General features: G+C 43.6%; 1 protein-coding gene across 2 annotated transcripts in view; it reads right to left on the bottom strand.

The window, feature by feature from the left end:
• cntn3a.1 (contactin 3a, tandem duplicate 1) overlaps positions 1-20,321 on the bottom strand; it is a 111,319-nt gene that overhangs the window by 36,676 nt on the left and 54,322 nt on the right. For both annotated transcript variants that reach the window (XM_034209134.1, XM_034209135.1), the window contains 6 exons: positions 18,689-18,892; positions 17,880-17,982; positions 17,338-17,522; positions 13,970-14,109; positions 9,024-9,156; positions 970-1,120 (listed from right to left, as the gene is read on the bottom strand). In XM_034209134.1, the coding sequence (XP_034065025.1) occupies positions 970-1,120; positions 9,024-9,156; positions 13,970-14,109; positions 17,338-17,522; positions 17,880-17,982; positions 18,689-18,892 (916 nt within the window). The remainder of the gene's footprint in view (positions 1-969; positions 1,121-9,023; positions 9,157-13,969; positions 14,110-17,337; positions 17,523-17,879; positions 17,983-18,688; positions 18,893-20,321) is intronic.

The raw sequence follows: 20,321 nt of genomic DNA, 5'->3' as shown, positions 1-20,321 counted from the left end.
TTACATTTTAATTGTGTTGAATGTTTCCCGCTAAAAACTGTAACAGTGCAAATATCATCAAAGGGTGACATTTCAGAAAATGGAGACATACAAGTATCCAGTATATTTCTTGTAATTGGCTGTTTATGCAGGTGAAACAAGGAAAACACACGTCGAATTCCCTTCGAGCAATGACAAATGAAATGAAGGCCATGCTGTTTGATGCTGCATGCTACAATAACTGCGTTCTCCCTGATTGCTGCCATGTGAGGAGAAACTGTATGAATCTTGATCAATCACTGACTTTAGTGCTGCCCCGACCAGCGTTTTATCTTCAGGGGAAGGGTTCTTTGTTCCTTGCCTGATTAACATTTGTTTGTACTTTTTCTTCTCCTCTCCAGTACACAGAGGTATTGTATTGATCTGCACTTAACCTGATTTATAATAAAACAAGGTGTCCAGGTGTCTAGTTCCCCTGGTGTCATCGTCACTATCACACAGTTATGTATGTTCTTCAGCGGCCAGCCATTGATCAGTCCTTTTGAGGGATTTCACCTGCTTCTTCCCTGTCTTGATGGTAGCCGGGATCATAGTCCGCCTCACGCTCTAATAACCCTCCAGGCCTTACATGCTGCTAATGAGCTGATGGATCAGTGCATCGATCCAAGTGCCGCAGTCTAGGAACAGCCAATTACCTCAAGTAAACTGTGCAGAAACCAGCTCTGAGCACAGCCGGGAGAAAAAGAGGACAATGGAGTTGAAGGAAGAAATACAGATAGGAGGGGGAAAAGTGGTGAAGTGCAGGACGTGTTATGCAATTCAAATTGTATTGTGTCACAATGTTCCTTGCAGTTTGTCACCATGAATACAAAGTAGGACAAAATAAATAACAAGTCGATGAAATACGATTCTGCAAGTAAAGCAGACAAACTAAACAATTGGGATCCGGCACACAATGCACTCACTGCTCTGCAGGAAAACAACTGGTACCTGTGGCTCTCTCTAAGGGCTTCTTTCCCCTTCCTCCATGAAATGACACCCCGAGGAGACATCCTGGGCCTGCATTCGATCAGAACGTCGCCGCCTTGTCGGGCCAAAGTCTGGGCCTTCAACAAGTTCTGGGAGAAGTCTGGAGCGATGGCTAATAGGAAAAGAGAGAAGGAAGGGCTGTAAGTATTGTCGGAGAGGCAGGAGGGAAAGAGAAAACAGAGCTGAGGTTTAATTCACTGTCGGAGAAGAGATAGGAGCAAAGGGAGTAGAGCTATTGAGGAAATGAGAGTGGAGGAGCTTTCTAAAAACATGCAGGTCACTCCTTCCATTAGGTAGGTCAGCTCTCACATCCTTTTCTTTGTACACACATATACACACATGCACGCACACAGACAGGCACACACAACTGCAGGAGAACAGACATGGTGCATCATTATAAGAACATTTGAAAGAAGGTGGTTTTTTTCCGATTCCATGAATTTTCCCTAGAAGGACATTATGCATTAAGAATTAAGCTGAGAGGCTCCTAAGCAAAAACAAGAGAATGTAAAACAAGAGGGAGGCATTGTTGCTGCTCCTTTAGGCCTTAATTACTAAGGCGCCGTCGTCTGGAGCTGTTTTGTATGCGCAGCGACTCAGCAGAAAGCTCTTCAAAGTGAACACACAGCCTGGCGCCAGCGACATGGCTCAGCACCTGCCAGGGCATGAGGGTGCACGTGCATCCACAGCAATACACTGATATACAGTATGTATGTATTTATGCGTCCATTGCCTATTTCTTGACAGAAGTGTGAATTTACAGTGTATCCTCAAAGATCACAACAGATATGTGTTGCTCTTCTCTTCTCATAATATGGGCAGCTTTCATACGAACTCATATCCTAAAGCAAGACTTGGAGGATATATAGTTGCAATGAAATCCGTTTGTCCTGATAAAATAAAACAGGTAACAAGGTACAGAAAACTATAGGTTACTTACGTAACCCCAGTTCTCAGAGTAACATGAAGTGAGATGTCTCACTATGGGATAAGCCTCATCGCGGAGCAAACAGAAGCATCAATCTCATTACGCCAATCCTGATTGGCTGGTGATCTTGACGTCAGCGTCAGGGAATTCACCCCCTATAAGTAGCTTGCGCCACGACGCATGCGTCATTCAAAATAAGCACCTCTTCTCGCTTCACCATAGCAAGGAGGGCCGTCTGGTGAGACATCTCACTTCATGTTACTCTGAGAACTGGGGTTACGTAAGTAACCTATAGTTCTCATTCATAACACTCCGTTCGATGTCTCACTATGGGAAATTGTAGCTCCCGTATTGTCAGATGAGCTTATCTCGAAAATCACCAAACCAACCAGAACTTAACAGGTAGAGCTCTTACTCAACCAGGTGCCCAGCACTGCTTGAGTCACACTGGGAGCAGAACGTCCAGCCTGTTAAGAGGCGGACAAAAGTGAGCGGCGAGGACCAGCTCGCCGCTGCACCAATCTCTCTTGGATGTCTTGGATGGGAGACATCCTGGACAGAGTCCAGGATGCAGCCAGACCCTGAGTCGAAAGAGCTCGCGGACCCGAGGGTGCCTGCGAACTCTGACTCGTATGAGCCCCAAAGCAATTGCTTCCACAAACCAGTGGGAGAGCCGTTGCTTAGTAACAGGCTTGCCCTTATAAGGGTTAGCCCAGGACACAAGGGGTTGGTCATTATGACGAAGCACCCTTGATCTGTCCCTGTACGTGCGTAAAGCACGGGCTGGACACGGCAAATCCGGCCGCTGTTCCCCGGAGGAATACAGTGGCGGGGAGGATGCCTCAATGTCAAATGTGGTACCTGAACCAACCGCCTTAAGATAAAGGCAGGGTTGGGCTTCAACCACACTCTGTTTGCCCTGGGGCGAACTGAGTGCATGAAGACTGTACAGATAGTGCATGAGTGCCACTGGCTCGCTTGGCAGCTGCCAGGGTCAGCTTCATGTCACACTGTATTCAGATTGTACCACTCACGGGCCAGGCCCATAGAGCCAAGCGCTCTGGGTGTGGGTGAAAGATCGCCCCCCCCGCTTGGGACAGTATGTCCCTGCGTAGTGGGAGCTGCCATGGCTGCCCGCACAGCAGCTGATATATCTCCGCTAGCCAGTACATAGCTGGCCAGTGCGGAGCTATCAGGATAAGTGTGTGGCGTTGCTCTCTCACTCTGGCCAGAGTTGGGGGTATCAGAGCCAGGGGTGGGAACGCGTACAGAAGACCCGGGGGCCAATTGTGCGCGAGTGCATCCACGCCTAACGGTGCATTTAGATCGAACAGATCCACCGCGGCTCTGCCGTAACGCACCCACAGCTGGCTCACAATCCTTGGATGTAGAGTCCAGTCTGCATAAAGTGATATACCTCTGGACAGTAGATCTGCCCCGAGGTTCATTACTCCCGGTACGTGCGTCGCTCTCAGAGAGAGGAGACGTCTACCGCTCCATAGGATCAGTTTGCGCGCCAGTGTGTGTAACTGGAGAGAACGCAAACCCCCTTGGCGGTTAATATACGATATTGTGGTCGTATTGTCTGTCCTCACAAGGACGTGATGTCCCCTGAGGAAAGGCAGAAAGCGTTTTAGGGTGAGAAACACCGCTAAAAGCTCCAGGTAATTTATGTGCGCCCGCTGGAGGTCTCTGCTCCAGAGACCCCTCACCGGGCGACCTTCATAAATACCTCCCCAACCTGTCAGACATGCGTCCGTGGTGACCACTTTCCGTGAAAGGACAGCACCCATAGGCACACCTCGTACTAGAAAAGTCGGGTGCAGCCAGTGGCGCAGTGCCATTACGCATTTCACAGTAACCATCACTCTCCGCGCGCCATGGCGTCCCAGTCGTACGACCAGGATGGCTGACGCCATGAGCCCCAGCAATCGCAGGCATGATCTGAAGAGAACATGTTTGCGCAGCTGGAAAAGAGCGAGACAAGCTCTGAAAGCTTTCACTCTTTCCGCTGACAAGCGAGCTGAAAAGGGCACCGAGTTCAGGTGTAAACCCAGGAAGAGTATAGTCTACGCGGGGCACAACATGCTCTTCTCTGTGTTTATTATGAAACCCAGGTTGAGCAGGTGCTTTACGGGGACATTTGTCTGCGTAACAGCCTCCTGCTCCGACTGTGCGAGAAGCAGCCAGTCGTCCAGGTAGGTCGCCAGGCGAATACCCTGTTGTCTTAACGGGGCTATCGCGGCTTCCGTACATCGTACAAACACCCTTGGACTGAGAGACAGACCGAAGGGGAGTACTCTGTAATCATAACAGATCCCCTGAAATGCGAATCTCAGATATTTCCTGTGTGGGTAATATACTGGGATGTGAAAATACGCATCTTTCAGGTCGACTGATGTAAACCAGTCGTCTTGTCGCACGAGCCGCAGCAGAGATGTGTGAGTGAGCATTCTGAACTTATATCTTCTTAGATATTTGTTCAGAGCCCTCAAATCAAGTATTGGCCGAATTCCGTTCCCTCCCCGTTTGGGAACGAGAAAGTACTTGGAATAGAAGCCGCCCTGACTCTGCTCGGCGGGTACAATAGATATAGCCCTCTTTTCTAGGAGAGAGAGACTCTCTTTCTCCAGAATATGGGCTGACTCTCCTCGGGCCTGCGAATGCAGAATGCCCGAGAAGCGAGGGGGGGTGACAGCGAATTGGAGTCTGTAGTCTGTAGTCCTAACCCTTTTCTTATCATTTTTTTTAGCTGCGCCCTCGGCCTGAAGCCTGGATGCGTCAGCGGCAAATGTTTTATGACAGAAAAATCAACAAATGTGTGACATGTGTTTGTGCGGACTTGAGGATGGTGTTGAGGCATCTCTCGAGGCGGCGGGAACACATTTAGAGCTGGGGAACCGTGGACTTCCAGCTCTGTCACAGAGGGGAGAAGGAGGGGCTATCACGCCGCTTGCTTCTTCTTCCTCGACTGCTGGCCGAAATTCTGGGTTGGCTGCGCCTGAGCTGCAGCCGGAACCGGAGATTTTCTAGGCCAGCTCGCCCTCGTCTCCAGCCTGGGCTGGGGACTCGGGGCGGGCTGCGACCTCTGCGTTTTCGGTGTTTTAAACCGAGCAGGGTTCGAGGCAGCTTGGGCGAAGTACTGCTGCTGCGAAGGCAGCGGCTGGACCCTTCGAGGGAGGCAGAGGTGGAGTGCCTCGTCCTCCTTCTTTTTCGACTCACACCTCCTTTGCATGGAAGCAAGAGCGGAGCCGAAAATTCCCTCGGGAACGATGGGCATATCCAGCACATCCTCCTTTACCCGGTCTGGGAGGTTGGTGAGGTTGAGCCATCTCGCTCTTTCCTGCAACACCATGATACCCATTGCCTTGCCCGTGGCCTGGACGGCGCAGCGTTGGACACGAAGACAAATGTCCGTGACCGCTGCCATCTCGTCCAGAGTGGCTGCCCCCGGGTTACCCGACAGGTCCTCGCAGAGCTCCGCTTGGTAAGCGGTTAGCAGCGAGGACACATTCAGGGCCCTGGCGGACAACGCTGCGGCTTTGTAGGACCGTTCAGTCATTGTCGACTGAAATCGGTCCGACTTTGCTGGCAGCGTGGGGTTCCTGCTTGGTGACGGGCCCATCCTCGGTAGGAGGTGGGCCGCTACCAGCGGTTCCATGGGCGGTATGCGGAGCAGGCCGAGCTTCTCCATTCCGTCACAGTCTAGGGAGGAGGCACCCTGGATTTTGACCTTGTTGCTGAAGGGCCGGTCTCTCCACGAGACCGACACCTCATCCAACATCTCCGGGAAGACCGGAAGGAGTTGCCTCTTTGTCCGCGCTGCTTGGGGAAAATGTTTCCCTTCGTAGCGGGACCTGGAGGTCTCCTTGGCCATTTCAGGCCACGGGATGTCGAGTCTGGCCGCTGCGCGTTTACACACGGCCTGCAGGTCCATGCTCAGACAGGGCGAAGCTGGTGTGCTATCGCCCGGGAGAGCAGCCCTCGCTCCAGGCTTTGCAGCCTGAGCCGATGACATGAAGATGTCCTCTTCATGTTCATCTGACAGGAGGAACACCGAGGTGTCCTCTTCGTCCTCATCGTAGTCCAGCTCGAAGACATCCTCCGTGGGTGAGACCATGGTGAGGTCTAACCGGGAGCCCCAGCTCGGTAAAGCGTGGGGTCCCGTTCCCGCGTGTCTTGCCGTCACCGGGTCTCGGCCTGCCAGGGCGCGGGATTCCGGTTCTGCAGCCATCGCAGATAATGAGCCCCAGACCGACACGGAGAGGGGTTCACTCTCTGCGGCGGACGCCTCTGCGTCTTGACTGCCGGCCGGCAGGTCAGTGGACATGGGGGGGTCCTGCTCCGACAGGCTAGCTTGGCGTGCTAGCCGTCGGCGGAGGCTCTTCACGGTGAAGCGGACACAATGTCCGCACGAGCTGGGGTTGTCGATAGCGCCTCGGGCGTGTTCCAGCCCGAGGCAGGACGAGCAGACCTGGTGTGTGTCTGTGCCCGAGATCTTCAACCCGCAGCCACAGAGTCGAGCCACCGAGTCCCTGACTCCTCTGGTGTGAGGGAGAGAGGCGTCCATCTTGTTCGCCTCGTGGCGTGGCGAGGACCCGCTCTCAACAGGTAGGTTGGGAGAAAAAGGTGTTACCACCCTGTCCTTAATCCGGAGAAAAGGACGGTGTGGGTCTTTTATTCCCGGAGAATACTGACTGGTGTGACAGTATGCTCCTTTAATCCTTTCCTCCTCCGTGGGGAAGAGAAAATAAAAAGCTTCCTCGCTACCGTGGTGTCGATAGTGAGGGAGCGAGCTAACGCTAGCTTGAAAAAAATCAGACCTACCTTACTTTCCGGGGAAAGAGAACGGCGAGGTCGATTTCAATATTAACTGGCGTTAGTATTACCGTCTTCCTGCGAAGCAGAAGGAGTAGCCGGCGAGCGCCCGTCGACCGAAATGGTTATTTGGGTTCAGTCTGTGGACCGTTAAGCTTGTCCGGCTACTATAGAGATGTGCTCTGAAGCGAGAAGAGGTGTTTGAATGACGCATGCGTCGTGGCGCAAGCTACTTATAGGGGGTGAATTCCCTGACGCTGACGTCAAGATCTCCAGCCAATCAGGATTGGCGTAATGAGATTGATGCTTCTGTTTGCTCCGCGATGAGGCGCATCCCATAGTGAGACATCAAACGGAGTGTTATGAATGAGAACTGTAAACTGATCCTTTAGTCGGTAGGTGGACCATGTAGACAAAGTTAAACATTTATCTACTATTTCTTGTTTTAGAGTTATATTATCACTCCTGCATGATAAAGAGAAAAATACCCAGATATCAGAATAGTGGGACATGAAAGGATTACAGATTACATTTTGCTATCATTTGCATTGTCAATTATAGAAGTATAGAAGTACTAAAGATATATATCAAAGTTGAAATCTGTCGTTTGACTATTCTATTCTATTTTTATCACTTAAGATTCATCAGTCAGTTTACTTGATTAGGCGATCACCAAAAAAAATGATTCACAACAAGTATTGCAATCAACACTTAATATTCATATCCACAAAATGTTCTTTTAGAGTTTCAACATTGCTTCACTTTCTGTCCAGCTGCCAATCAGAGTTATGTATGTTTCTAAACACAACCATCGAAAGCTGTTGTGTCAGAAAGTGGTTTTAACAGAGTGGTAATACTTGTCAAACTTCCTCAGCAAAGTGCTGTGAGTGCTCTACAAGGACATAAAACAAAAAGGGCTTTTCTCCATCACCTGGTTATATAAAATTAGTCAAAAACAGTTTGAAAGGAAATGTTTGCACTTTATTTTTAAGAGATTATTGACCACATGTAAAAGCTAAATTGAGAGACACAAAATCACAACTCAAGTCTGGTCTGGTCTAAGATATTTATATGCTCCTTTAAGTTACCTTTGTCTGTTTGTCCGACCATCTGTTAAATGTTTGATATGTATTAAGCCTGAAAAACCTCCAAAGTTGAACTGCCTTTTTTACCTTAACTCTACATGCTGTGTGTTAGCTTCAGAGTTTAACTTCCATAATATGAGTTTTGTTCCTTTCATCATCCTCGTTGACACTGTTGTGTCTGGTCTTTATAACTCTAAGCAGTTACATTGCATCTACATATAAAATAAATGTAATTTCCTTTCCAAAAGTCATTGAAACTTGAAGGACCTTGAATGGAGTTGGACTTTTCCTGGTGTCATTCTGGTTATCTGTACTGTGACCACAAAAGCATTTTATGTAAAGTAAATGTATGTTATTTAAAATGTTTATATTTGTTAAAATCAAATCGTGACAATGAAAAAGTTAAATAAAATAATTAGTGCAAGAAAAAATAACATAGGCATGGTTACCTTCCATTGCAGTCAATATGACCAGCTAACGTTAAACCATATCTCCAGTCAAGATAATCAAATCTATTGTAACATATAGTAATATAGTATAGTAATCTATTGTACATTTACCACTGACTATAGTCGTTTGAGGAAAATAACAACCAGGAGATTTTATTAAATAAAATAATAAAACATTAAACATTTTAAGTAAATCCCATCTCAGTGCACATAACTGCTCTCCCTGAATAAACGTAATTACGAAGGCAGAACTAGGGGGCACCTTGGGCAAGCTACTGGCAAAAGAACTGTTGACACGAATGCTTCATCCTCAGTCTGCTCAACACAGAGGAAGCAGAAACAAATTAAATAGAAATGGGTGGTTAAGTTTGTCTTTCATTTGTACTTTACAGCCTTTTTTTGGCAGACTGACAAAAAAAGAGACTGGGGAAAAAGTTTTTGTAAAATAATCTTGGTGTTACAACTAGCAAAATTGCAGGGAAGAAATAGAACGTTTAGCAAACGTTCTGCCAATATGACCGTGGGTGGAGGAGATATGGTCTTCAAATTTAGACCTTTAATTATAGACCCCACGTGGCTGACTGGTACAGTATCTATTTTGGCAGGTTTAGCAAATGTATAATTTTGCCATTTTTGAGTGTCTATCATGAAGCATCTACCTGCAATTCGAGAAATGGCATGAGGACAACTCCCTATTTTAGACAAATCAACAAAGTCTTGTGTGTTTGGCCTTACCTACGACTCGGAGCTCAGCGTTGGTGAAGATTCGGCCGTGCTTGTTCTCCGCCACACACTGATACATGCCGATGTCAGCCAGATTCAAGCTGCTGATCGTCAGCACTCCGTTATTCACCTGGACCCTATCGTGCTAGAGAAATACACACACACACAAACATTTAGCTAACCTGACAACAAACAGTAAACAGGTTTAGACAAGGTGAACAGTCAGCGAGTGGTTGCCTCTGGTGCAAAAATATCTCCAGTACATCCCAGGCTTTACATCAAATCAGATCCCATGTGCGGGGACTTTTGTTAGTTTAACCCCAGGTAATGCATTTGAAATGAAAAAACTCAGCTGCATTTATTGATTTTTGTTAGGCCCCTCGGGAAAGAGGAGCACATTTCTTTGGTTGAAAATCCTACACCTGATGTGTTACTACACATGATTATGATCCTGTTCTATGTCTAACATCTTTTCATAAACACCTATTTGTACATGCAACACACTTTAAGTAACAGTCGTTTTTATTTATTTATTTTTCTGTCAATCTAGATCCAATATTCACCATTTATGATTATATGGTGTCCAAAAAAATCCTTTAAAAATATATAAGGGTCTCCGGCTAGTCACTACTCGTGTCTACCTGCTGTTGTGGTAGTGAGCAGTGGATTATGTGTCCCCTTACATGCAGTAATTGGATCCATTGTTAATATTAAGCAATACAAAAGGACAGAAGTTTTCGGCATTCTGTGAAAAAAAGGTGGGTAAATTATTAGAGCTTCATACAGTAGAGGTTACAGGCCACAAATTCACATGAGCTATCCTGGCCATTAAAATGCCGTCGCAGAGACCTCAGTGGATCATCCCTTAGCAAATCTGACATTAATCCCTGAGAGGACTGACACCTGTTTATATAACAATACCATTATGCAAACATAACACACAGTATGAGCACGCTAGAGTCACAGTTTACAGGAGCATTTCAATTCCACAAAATATTTATCTGTTTTAGTTCCCTCTAATTATACGTCTATCTAAAGCCTTGCAATGTAAGGCAAGGCAAGTTTATTTATATAGCACCTTCCAACACAAGGCAATTCAAGGTGCTTTACAAAAATTAAAGACATTCAGACAAAGGCATTTAAAAACAGTAAAAGATAATAAAAGAAACATTAAAAGAAAAAAATACATGAATAAAAAGTACATGAATAAAAAGTTACAGTGCAGTTTAAGATATGAATAGTTCACACAGAAGTTCCACTTTACTGATGAACACAACGGCTCAGTTTCAATTAAAAGCAGCGACAGATGTAAGATGTTTATCTGTTTTAGTTCCCTCTAATTATACGTCTATCTAAAGCCTTGCGATGTAACTCTCATTTCATTATATTGTATTAACCATCCAGCTGTAAGTGTTAATTTTCACCTGTTTATGATGTTTCCAGGAATATCGGAGCAAGTAAAGAGGTTACGCACATGTTGACTTCTTTTATAAAATAAATACATTCATATTTTCAATAGCTGTAGCTTATTATTTTTCAATAACAGTTGTTGAGAGCAGCATCTGGAGGATGTTCCTTAATTAAAACTAACCTAACATCCAAGGTTAATACAGGATAGTATTTTGAAGTACAACTACAGTATTAAACATAGCACATCTTCAAACTCCATAAATCGTATTTTGTTGTCTTTCTCTTTGAATGAAACATTTATAAAAAGCTTATGAACACTTGTTTTATCATAACAGTGTCATATAGTATGTGTTAATATGGGAATGCTGGACTAAAACAGCTTTGAGGTGGGTAATTAGGGCTATATATGGACATTTTAAGTACCATGATGCAAACTGTGTTCATGCTGAAGAATGGCCTAATCTAAATCTAGCTTCAGCCACTCTTTTTTTCTCCTCAGGGGGGTTGATAATTGAAACACTGCTAATTTTTTGTGGTCTTAATAGGCCCGCAGTGACTAGATGTAACCCCCCTCTGCTTAACATAGCACTGAGACATTATCAAACGATGGTTAGAATCAAACCACGGAGGAATTAGTTAGGATGAGGCTGAAGCACGTCGTCTATTTAATACTCTACTAAGTCTCATAGAATGTAAGGTGGCAGAGTGAAAAAAAGTGTTTGTTTAAAAATATAAAACACCTACACCGAGTACAGAGAGTAATTACAGCACCAGAAAGTTCCTCTCTTCCGTTTTCTCTTTTGACCTTTACAAGGATTTGCACTTTATTCTTCTCCCTTTTTTTATAGTTGTCTCAATTTGAGTGTGGCAGCACTCATTGTTCCTGCCCTTGATCTTTCCTATTGAGTGTAGCCAGACCTTTTAATGTCACTGACAAAGTAGTCCAGAAGGTCCTGCCGCCAGTCTGTCTGTCGTCTGCAATCATTACAGCACTGCCACTTGAAAAGAAAAGGACTGTCCCTTAGCATCAGTCAGGGACACTGCTGAGGACATACAAAAAGGGCTCCCTCTGAGGCCAAGTCTCACAATGGACACACGGCTGACCTGGCGCTAAATCCACCACCAGAGGGGGTCCTGGGTGAGGATGGATGCAGCCGTTTCCAAGTGGGACTAAAATAAGTCCCCAGGTTTTTGGTTGAGACTGGGTGCTTATATGCAAGGGATGAGAGAGAGTGAAAGAAAGAGAGAGAAAGAGAAAGAGAGAGACATGGCGAATGGATGATAGATGGTCCTTTTTAGGTTACACAGTGCAAGGGCCCAGGGGGGAGAAAGAGATGAAAGAGATCTGTGTAAGTGCATGGATTGGTGCCACACTGCACTGTTCTGTACCCAGTGCCCTGTTAAAAGACCCTTAGAGACTCAGTGGTGGCTCTTTCACAATCTCTTTATCACTGGAGACAAATGGCAGCATTCATCTGCTTCATGCTTATCATTAATTATGCTTGACTCTACTCTGATACCAGCACTGTTTCCAGTTGAGCTGTGAAAAGGCAAAACCTGGGCACTTTGTTTGATGCCGGTGAGGTACCGATCCCTTTCTTGATTGCAGTAGCTGCACTGAATGCAAGCTACACAAACAACTTCTCCTGAGAAGGCAGCTCCCTGACTTTAGAGGTCGAAAGGTAGACAAATCTCAAACACACACACTCGTGTATGTAAGGGGAGTTGGTGGCGGAGTGGAAAAACACAAGCGTGAGTGGGTCCTTGTTTCACCGGGATGACATTTTGAAGTGACAGCCCTCCTCTGTGCCATTTAATTCCCTTGGAGGGAAAAGTGGGAGGGTAAAGGCTTGAAAGAGAGCGTAAGAAAGAGAAAGCGAGCACCAGAGATGCTGAGATAAAGCGAGAGAGAGGGAGAGGAGGACTGATCCATTCTAATGAGGAATAACAAATGGCCCTCTTGGCCTTCCTCTCCTTCTCCCTCTCTTTCTCTACATCGCTGACCTTTGGGTTTGGAAATTGATTTACTGTTGCCGCTGTTGATGGTGGCATTTTGAAAATGGTAACACCCCACCTCAATATAGCTACATGTACAGAGTATATGTTACCTTGGCCAACCGCCAAAGGAATTTTCTTATAATGTTATTTACAAATCAATACTGGAGACGCACAGGTGGGAGTGACAAGTGTTTTCCATGGTTAAGGATGTGTGGCGAATAGAGGAAGTGACCTGTGTCACCGAACTGCCACAAATGACAGAGAGAAGACATGTTCATGACAACGAAGCCTATTTATGCAGATTACAATTGGACTTGCTGCAGATACAGAATTTGTAGATAACTACTTCTGCCATGTGCCATAATGGGAAGCTGTGTAATCTTCTTCTCTGCGTGTTCATTGTGATTCAGCTCTTTAATTAAAATGCTCCAGTTTAGGAATATTATCACAGCTCTCAATTAACGTTACAGAAAACTAAACCCACCTGGCTTCTTTAAGACATGTCCAGAGAAACAGTCTAGTTTTGGGCTCATTACCCAAGCCAAACACTGACGCTCTCCGCGGCTGTGACTCACTAGAGCCGTTCTTTTTAGGCAAAAAGCACACTCACTCCAGTAGCATTTAACAAAAAAAAAACAATTGCCCAAATTTGAAATGTATTTTGGACGATAAGGCATTTTCACTCTACACGGAGAGAAGAGGCTTAATGATAACATTGAGAGAAGCAGATAGGAAGGATTCAGAAATAAATTGTTGAATCCCTTAATGATGACAGGCAGTAAATGGCATCACTTTGGCTTCTTTGCAAAACACATACAAACAAGCTCCCCCAACACATACACACATTTTAATGCCAGCATTAGAAGCAAATACAGCCATTTCAGAGTGGCATGTTCTTGCCAAGTACGAGCCTGTGAGTTGAAACCATTATGAGCTCCTCAGCCAAATTAATTCAGCAAAGAGTGCAGTGACACACAGTGCATCCTTTAAATAAGATGATGCTGAATGTACTGTAATCTGATCTTCTTTCATCCTACACATAAAATTATGTTTATCTCTGTCGACTCAATTGCCTAGGGGCTGTAATGAAAAAATATATATTGACTCTCCTCACGATAACAATACCGGTTTACAATTCAAGACTGTCAGAGTGAGCCTGGCTTTAGCTGTTTATATGTGTTTGTTGTCGAAAGGATGTCACACCCCTTCATTAAATGTTGGTTAGATTTAAGTCGTAGAGCACAAACAAATAATGTTCTTATATATCTATTTTGCCACGCTTAGGTCTGAGGTATAATTAAAATATAGACGCATATTCAAAGTAGGGTGTTACCTTGGTTGGTTATTGGCTAATGGTTACCCAAGCCAAAAAAACGTTCTGACATCATAAAGTGAATGGATAAATGGATCAAGACAAAAAGAGAGCGAATCTTTTTTCCTGAAACTTTCAGAATCTCTCAACGCAGAAGGGACACATGTTTATGTATAAAAGACTTGAACAAGTGGATTTTGCATAATAGGTGACCTTTCAATTAAGAAAAATGCCTTACTTCCATGGAGTCCAGAGGCTCTCCGTTCTTCAGCCAGCGGTATGAGGGTTTGGGCTTGGCGCTGGCTTTGCACTCCCACACCAGCATATCATCAATGGTCTTCTGAACATCTTGAGGCTTCTCAGTCAAGTGTGGTGCAGCTGTAAGGTCAAACACCACATACTGTAAATGAACACTTCAACGCTACACAAACTCTTAAGCATTTCTATTACACAGCACTTTAAGAATAAATCGATGAACCAACCAAGCGGGCAATTAGTTCATTAAAGAGGCATCCAAGGGCGCGAATCATAAATCCACTTCCAATTAACCCAAAGCTCACCTCCGCTTGAAGAATATATAAATAAACACAACTGTATAAGATTCACACGTGAACGGATCAATAGGTGGGATGGAACCCTTCATTGTAAGGTTAAGAGCTAAAAGAAAATGGTTTGATTTACTACAACCAGTATGAATTAGTTAAGCTGAGGAACATTTTTTACAAGAATTTGGAATACTGACTGTAATATATTTCTTCTGATGCTGATAGTAAAAAGCAAGGGTTGTAATTCTTTCTTGGCCATGCAGTTTATAACAAAGGCTATATTCCCTTTTTGTCTTTTGAAACATCTGAAATCCATAGAGAAATGCCTTTATATTTATGACTGTGGACCTGTGGCACAAAAATGACTAGCACCTTATCTCTGGCGACAGTGTAAGAAGATTTATGGCCCCAATGAATCACACACATAAATACAGGACGCCCTGCCAGGGTCATGGGAACAAGGCAGTCTGTGTGCCTGCCAAGCTGTGTTACTTTGATAATTACAACATTGAAGGAATACAATTCTTCTTGATTAAAATATCCTTTTATCTTATCTTTCTCAAAGAAAAGGCATTCTTGAACATTATTCACAGTACAGTGCCATGGACTTTTTAGCAGGGCAAATACTCATCCACCACAGGGGGAAAAATACAGCCACTCCTTTCAGTAATTTATTATGAGCGTCATGTGCAAATGTGTAACTTTGTTCTTTGTCTTGGAGCTCAAATGGGGACCTACTTTTAGTTTTAAGGGTGAAGTTTTTGTCACATGTCCAAAACAGTTGGTGTTTAGAAACCAACTAAAAAGGCACAATCATTAAACCATTAGATGACTGAACAAATGTCTGAAGCGAATGAAGGTGTTCCTTGCTGATTATTTGCCTTTGTATTTCCTTTCTACAGAAACAGTTCTGCATGCGGTGCCTTTCATGCATTTCATTTCATTCTACTCGGCGAGAACAAGCCCTGCTTCAATCAAGTAATATTTTAAAAGAGAGCCAGTGTTTAGCAGCCCCATATGAGAGCAGAGATAGTAAGTTGTTATCTTTAAAACAAGCTCTCTTTATGTTCTTTTAATGAAAAGAAAATGCACTATAAATACATTCAGAAATGAGCAAGCAGTATTGAATTGAAAATATGTGACGCCTTGTTAGCAATATTACAAATAGGACTGTGATGGATTCATATAATGGAGGGGAAGACATGATGCAAGTGGCTTCCATACAAAGTCAATCTTTGTCTGAGCCCATTCAAATGCAGTCATCTGCTAAACCATGATCTAATTTCATAAATCCCCTGGAACTACAGAAGGACAATTAAGTGGGAAATTGAAAGAGAGGCCACCTCTTATTGTTCCTGGGCCTGCATTGGTTGGGTGTCGCAAACACCACATCCCCATATTGATTCTCCTATTCTTCTATAGAGTTGATGGATGTCCCACAAGCTCCTGTCTATGGGAGTTTAAAATGAGATTACAGATTTTTATCACCTGGCGGCCGGCCAGTCTGTGAGGCTTTGGGATGAGACAGGACTTAAATCTTACAAGGAGAAATGCGACTACCACACAACTACAGCAGAGGTAATGTGCGGAGGCTTTGCAACATACTGAAGGATCAAGACTGATGCAGCTTCGTATTTAAAAAATGACCATAACTTGATCATGCCATTTTACAATGTTTAAGGCGCTCTAAAACATCCATGCCCAGAGCTGTGAGGCTCTGCTGCTATATGAAAAAGCACTTCCCCTTTAAAGTATACCATGTTTAATCATCCGCCTACTACAGGTACTGGGAGCATTTCATCATACCCACAGGTGCTGCAAAAACTCAGTATTATCATATCAAAAGCACCTTCCTTCAGACAGGGAAGACAAATCTGAATTTGATGATTTCAGTCAAGCACATCCCTACAGGCCCTCGTGGGCAGAACTCATCAATGCATAAACTGCAAAATAATGGAGAGAGAAGCCAAAAAGATCCTTCATCAAGGGCCATTAAAAGCTTTCTCAGAATATGGGCTATAAGTCCAGTGTTGCTGAGGGAAAAATCACCTCTCCCTGAGAGGTGGCATAAATCTGTGTGTGCTACGGCCCTGTGTTAGCCGCTGGCACAATAAAGAGCTTGTCAGAAATGAACTACTGGTAATAGGTTAATTTATTACCACATTGCACTATATGATGCAGTTCTATATGGGTTCTAATAAAAGCTACAGATTGCATGACAACAAATTAAACTTTTTGTTGGACCCAAACCAAAGCTACACTTTTATTCTGCACGATTTTCAATCAGGCTCAGTTGTGTTGAACCTCTGAGGCCATGAATCAATAGGTAGAAGATTTAGTGCAAGTCTATAAATGTAGATGATATGTTGGGAAGAAGATGTGTTAGTTATGTTTATGTATAATGTCTGTCATTTTCATGTTTTTTCACGTCTGGTCAGGTCTGTTTATTTAGATCCTTCATCTCTAGTCAGTCTCTGTGTTTGTTGTCATGTCTCGTTTTCCATTTCCTGTTTTAGTTTGTACTTACCTGTTGTCTTTCATTTCAGGCCCTGTTTCTTTCTCCCCTGGTGTGTTTTTCCCGCCATCATCAGTGTCTGCCCCGCCCCTGATTGTTTCCACCTGTTCCCACTCACCTCATGTTTAAATAGTCCTGTCTCTCCCCTGTCCTGTGTCAGTTCGTCTTGTTTGTTTCCCCGAATGGTCGTGCTAAGCCTCAGCTAAGAAAAGATTGCTTTCACTCATGTCAGGTTTTGTTCATTTTGTAGGCTTAAGTTTCTTTCTTAAGTTCTCTTTTTGTTATGCATAGTTTTTCCTCCTTGTGAGCGCTTTTTGTTAATTTCAGTACCTACTCTGTTAAAAGGAATTTCCTGATCTTTGAAATTAAAGATACTTTTTTTACATTTAAGACTTTGTCTCTGGGTCGTGCATTTGGGTCCATCAGTTTGTGTCGAGGTCCTGACAGACAGGAAGATATGCGTAAGATATTATTTGGTCCCGAGACAAGACAGGTGAAGTAAGATCAGTTTTAGATCAAAGTCAGCGAAACCATCCTCCTACTCACCATAGAAAGACAGCTTTCCTTTAGCCGAGTTTCTTCCTCTGGTGTTTTCAGCCACACATTCATATATTCCTGCATCCTCCAGCTGGAAGTAAGGGATTTCTAACACACCACTGGCTTTATTTATGTCCACCTTCCTGCCAAAAGAGGCTCCATCCTGCCTTCTCCAGCTGATGGTTGGCACTGGGCTAAAGGCATGAAAATAAAACACACAACCAGGCCACAAAATGAAAAATACTCTTGAAGATAATCTTTCAGTATCCAGAGATTTAGCTAAGGCAAATCATTTGATATCAGTGAATACAGAAAAAAACAAAAAAAGCATGCCAATGTTTAATTGATCTGAAACACTAACTGGTGAGTGTTTATTCTCAGTATTTTGGGTTTAGAGCACAAGTAAGAGTCATTAAAAGTGGAATATTTTAGTCTCCAAATCACTTCACAGGGTCTTCACAAATTACCATGCAGCTTAGATTTGTACGGTAAACAACTAACAGAGACTGTGAGGTTATTACTGGGGAATAATAACACGCAGTGGGACGTACTTTCCAAGTGCAAAACACTCTAGTTTGACGGTTGAGCTTTTAGCAACAGGGACAACTTCAGGAAACTGCACTTCAATCTTTGGCTCGTATTCACCCATCACACCTGCAGACACAAAGAGAAATACAGAAATGATCCCATGTGTGTCTGAAGGGAATTCTTTCACATCAAGCCTTGAAAAGGTCACAAAGAAACTAAATCAAAACAAAGTGTAGGTCATGACTATGTCAGAAGAAGAAGTATTTAGTTGAACTTTAAAGACACTTTACTCTGTCCAATGGCTTGGGCAAAAATGTGTCTAGAGAATGTGTCTTCAAATACTCTCAATTATTATAGTCGTTTCATAAAACATCACTAAATATATTTACAAACCCATCTTGGTTCAACATGATGAAATTATGGTGTTGCCTGGTTAGGTTTACACAAGTCCTCTCTGGGATCACTTTTCCAAACCGGTGAGCCAAATAAAAACCAACTTCAAGTCTCTGATGTGATCGCCTCGATTGTTTAACCAAGAGAATAGAACAATACAGTCCACTTTCTATCCTTTCAAATATCATAACTCTCTGTACTGTTTTGATTGTATAACAGTCTTTGTCAGAGAATGAGTATTGTGAATATTTGAACTTCAAAAGAGCATAATGTTAATCAAACCCATTCACCAACATGAATGAGCTATGTTTGTATTCATTTGATGGCAGAAGTTAGCTAGCAGCTGGTAAGTCGTGCATTTTGAAAAAATACAAATCTTCTCTCTTCCCCTTCGTTGTACTCTATGTTTATTACTGTGAGTAGGGCATAACTGTCTTACCATCAACCCGCAGCACCAGAGGAGTTAGTGGTCCTTGAACACTGCTCTTGGTGACCGTGTTGGTGACCACACAGGTGTAGTTGCCCACATCAGAGGGCTCCACTTTGGCGATGTAGAGGTTTCCTGTCTTCTGGGACACAAACCGCCGCGTGTCCTGGATGACAAACGATGGGTACTCATTGAAGATCCACGTGAAGGTTAGTTCTGTGAACAAAGTCAAGCACAGGGGGGACAAGTCAAAAACACATATTGTATTTATATACCATCTACACCCATGTAAAGGTTATGTGTGCTTCATCAGCAGTCTTATCACTTTGGTGTGAGTGGATGCCTTCAGGGATAAAGCAATTAGTGGATTGGAGTGAGTGCCAGCCTTCTATGATTAAAAACACAATGTATAATTGAAGAGCAATTACTCTTACTCACTGTTGGTTAAATGTCTTTAATATAATAACAAATTCATAGCTTCACTTTGTTGGAGTGATGCTGCTCAGAATATGAACGATTGACTTTCAGGGAAGTAGAAATGTACATTCACTGCAGAAATGTTGAGGTCTTTTCTGCGGTGGCGAAATAGTGGAAACAGTCTCAAGTTTTGATGAAACACAATGTAACAATGTCCGGCAAATACATTGTGATGACCAATCTTGAACATCAATGCATGATCTATTATCCCAAAGGAGGATATGTTGGTTGTTGTTGTTGGGATTCCTTTCTTATTTATGCATATATTGAGCTTTCCAACACTTCCATACATGACTCAAAGCTTTTTCCTCAATAGATAGATAAATTGTATTTTTATTGTTTCATTACATTTTGCCCCATTTTATTTCATCTTTCATTTCATACCTCTTCTTATGATTTACTTGAAAACACAGAGACATTAGAAGTACATAAAACAGAAACAAGAATTTCTCTTTATGGTTGTCACGTAGCAGCGGGGACCTTAAATCATCCCTTAAGTGGCAGATCCTGCATAAGAAACGGTTTATTTCCCAATACAACCTATGTATTATACATCATGTTTTTCAGTATGGATCACCTAGTCTACTATTAATCCTCCTTGATAACACAAACTTCTGGGAAAGACTCCCAATACTATCAGATAAATGGAGTGCAGACAGAGAGGCTTTGCACTAACAATCAGCTGCATTATAAAAAGGAATGATGGTGTTTTGACATATTGACACAAGGATAGATTGCTCTGGACCATATTGCATCCCTGTCCCAAAAGCAATCTTGGCCGTTGGTAAAGACTTGTCTAAACGATGACTCGGCACTACAGTGCAGGGAATAATTGAGACGTGAGTTGGACACTCATCTACTGACTCAGTGTTCTTCACTTCTGCTCTTTAGGGGCCATGAGTACGTGGAGGCCATGACATACAACTGCAAACCTTGCAAATCACAAAGTGACATCTTGAGAAGTTGTGATGCACATGTGAGAAATGCTCCTTTCAACAACTACTGAGTGGGTCTTTCAACAACTACTGAGTGGGTGTTTGTATGCAGACTGGACTTGTAAAGGACGGCATGACCTTGTGATCATCCCAAGAACACACCATGAGATAGAAACCAAGGATCACACAGTGTAATCACATCTGCCTGGATGTTTGTGCCAAAAGATGTTTCC

The sequence above is a fragment of the Gymnodraco acuticeps genome, unplaced genomic scaffold (genome assembly GCF_902827175.1).
Source record: "Gymnodraco acuticeps unplaced genomic scaffold, fGymAcu1.1, whole genome shotgun sequence".
NCBI lineage: Eukaryota > Metazoa > Chordata > Actinopteri > Perciformes > Bathydraconidae > Gymnodraco > Gymnodraco acuticeps.
Note: the sequence above shows the minus strand (reverse complement) of the source record. Positions and strands in the feature narration are given on the sequence as shown.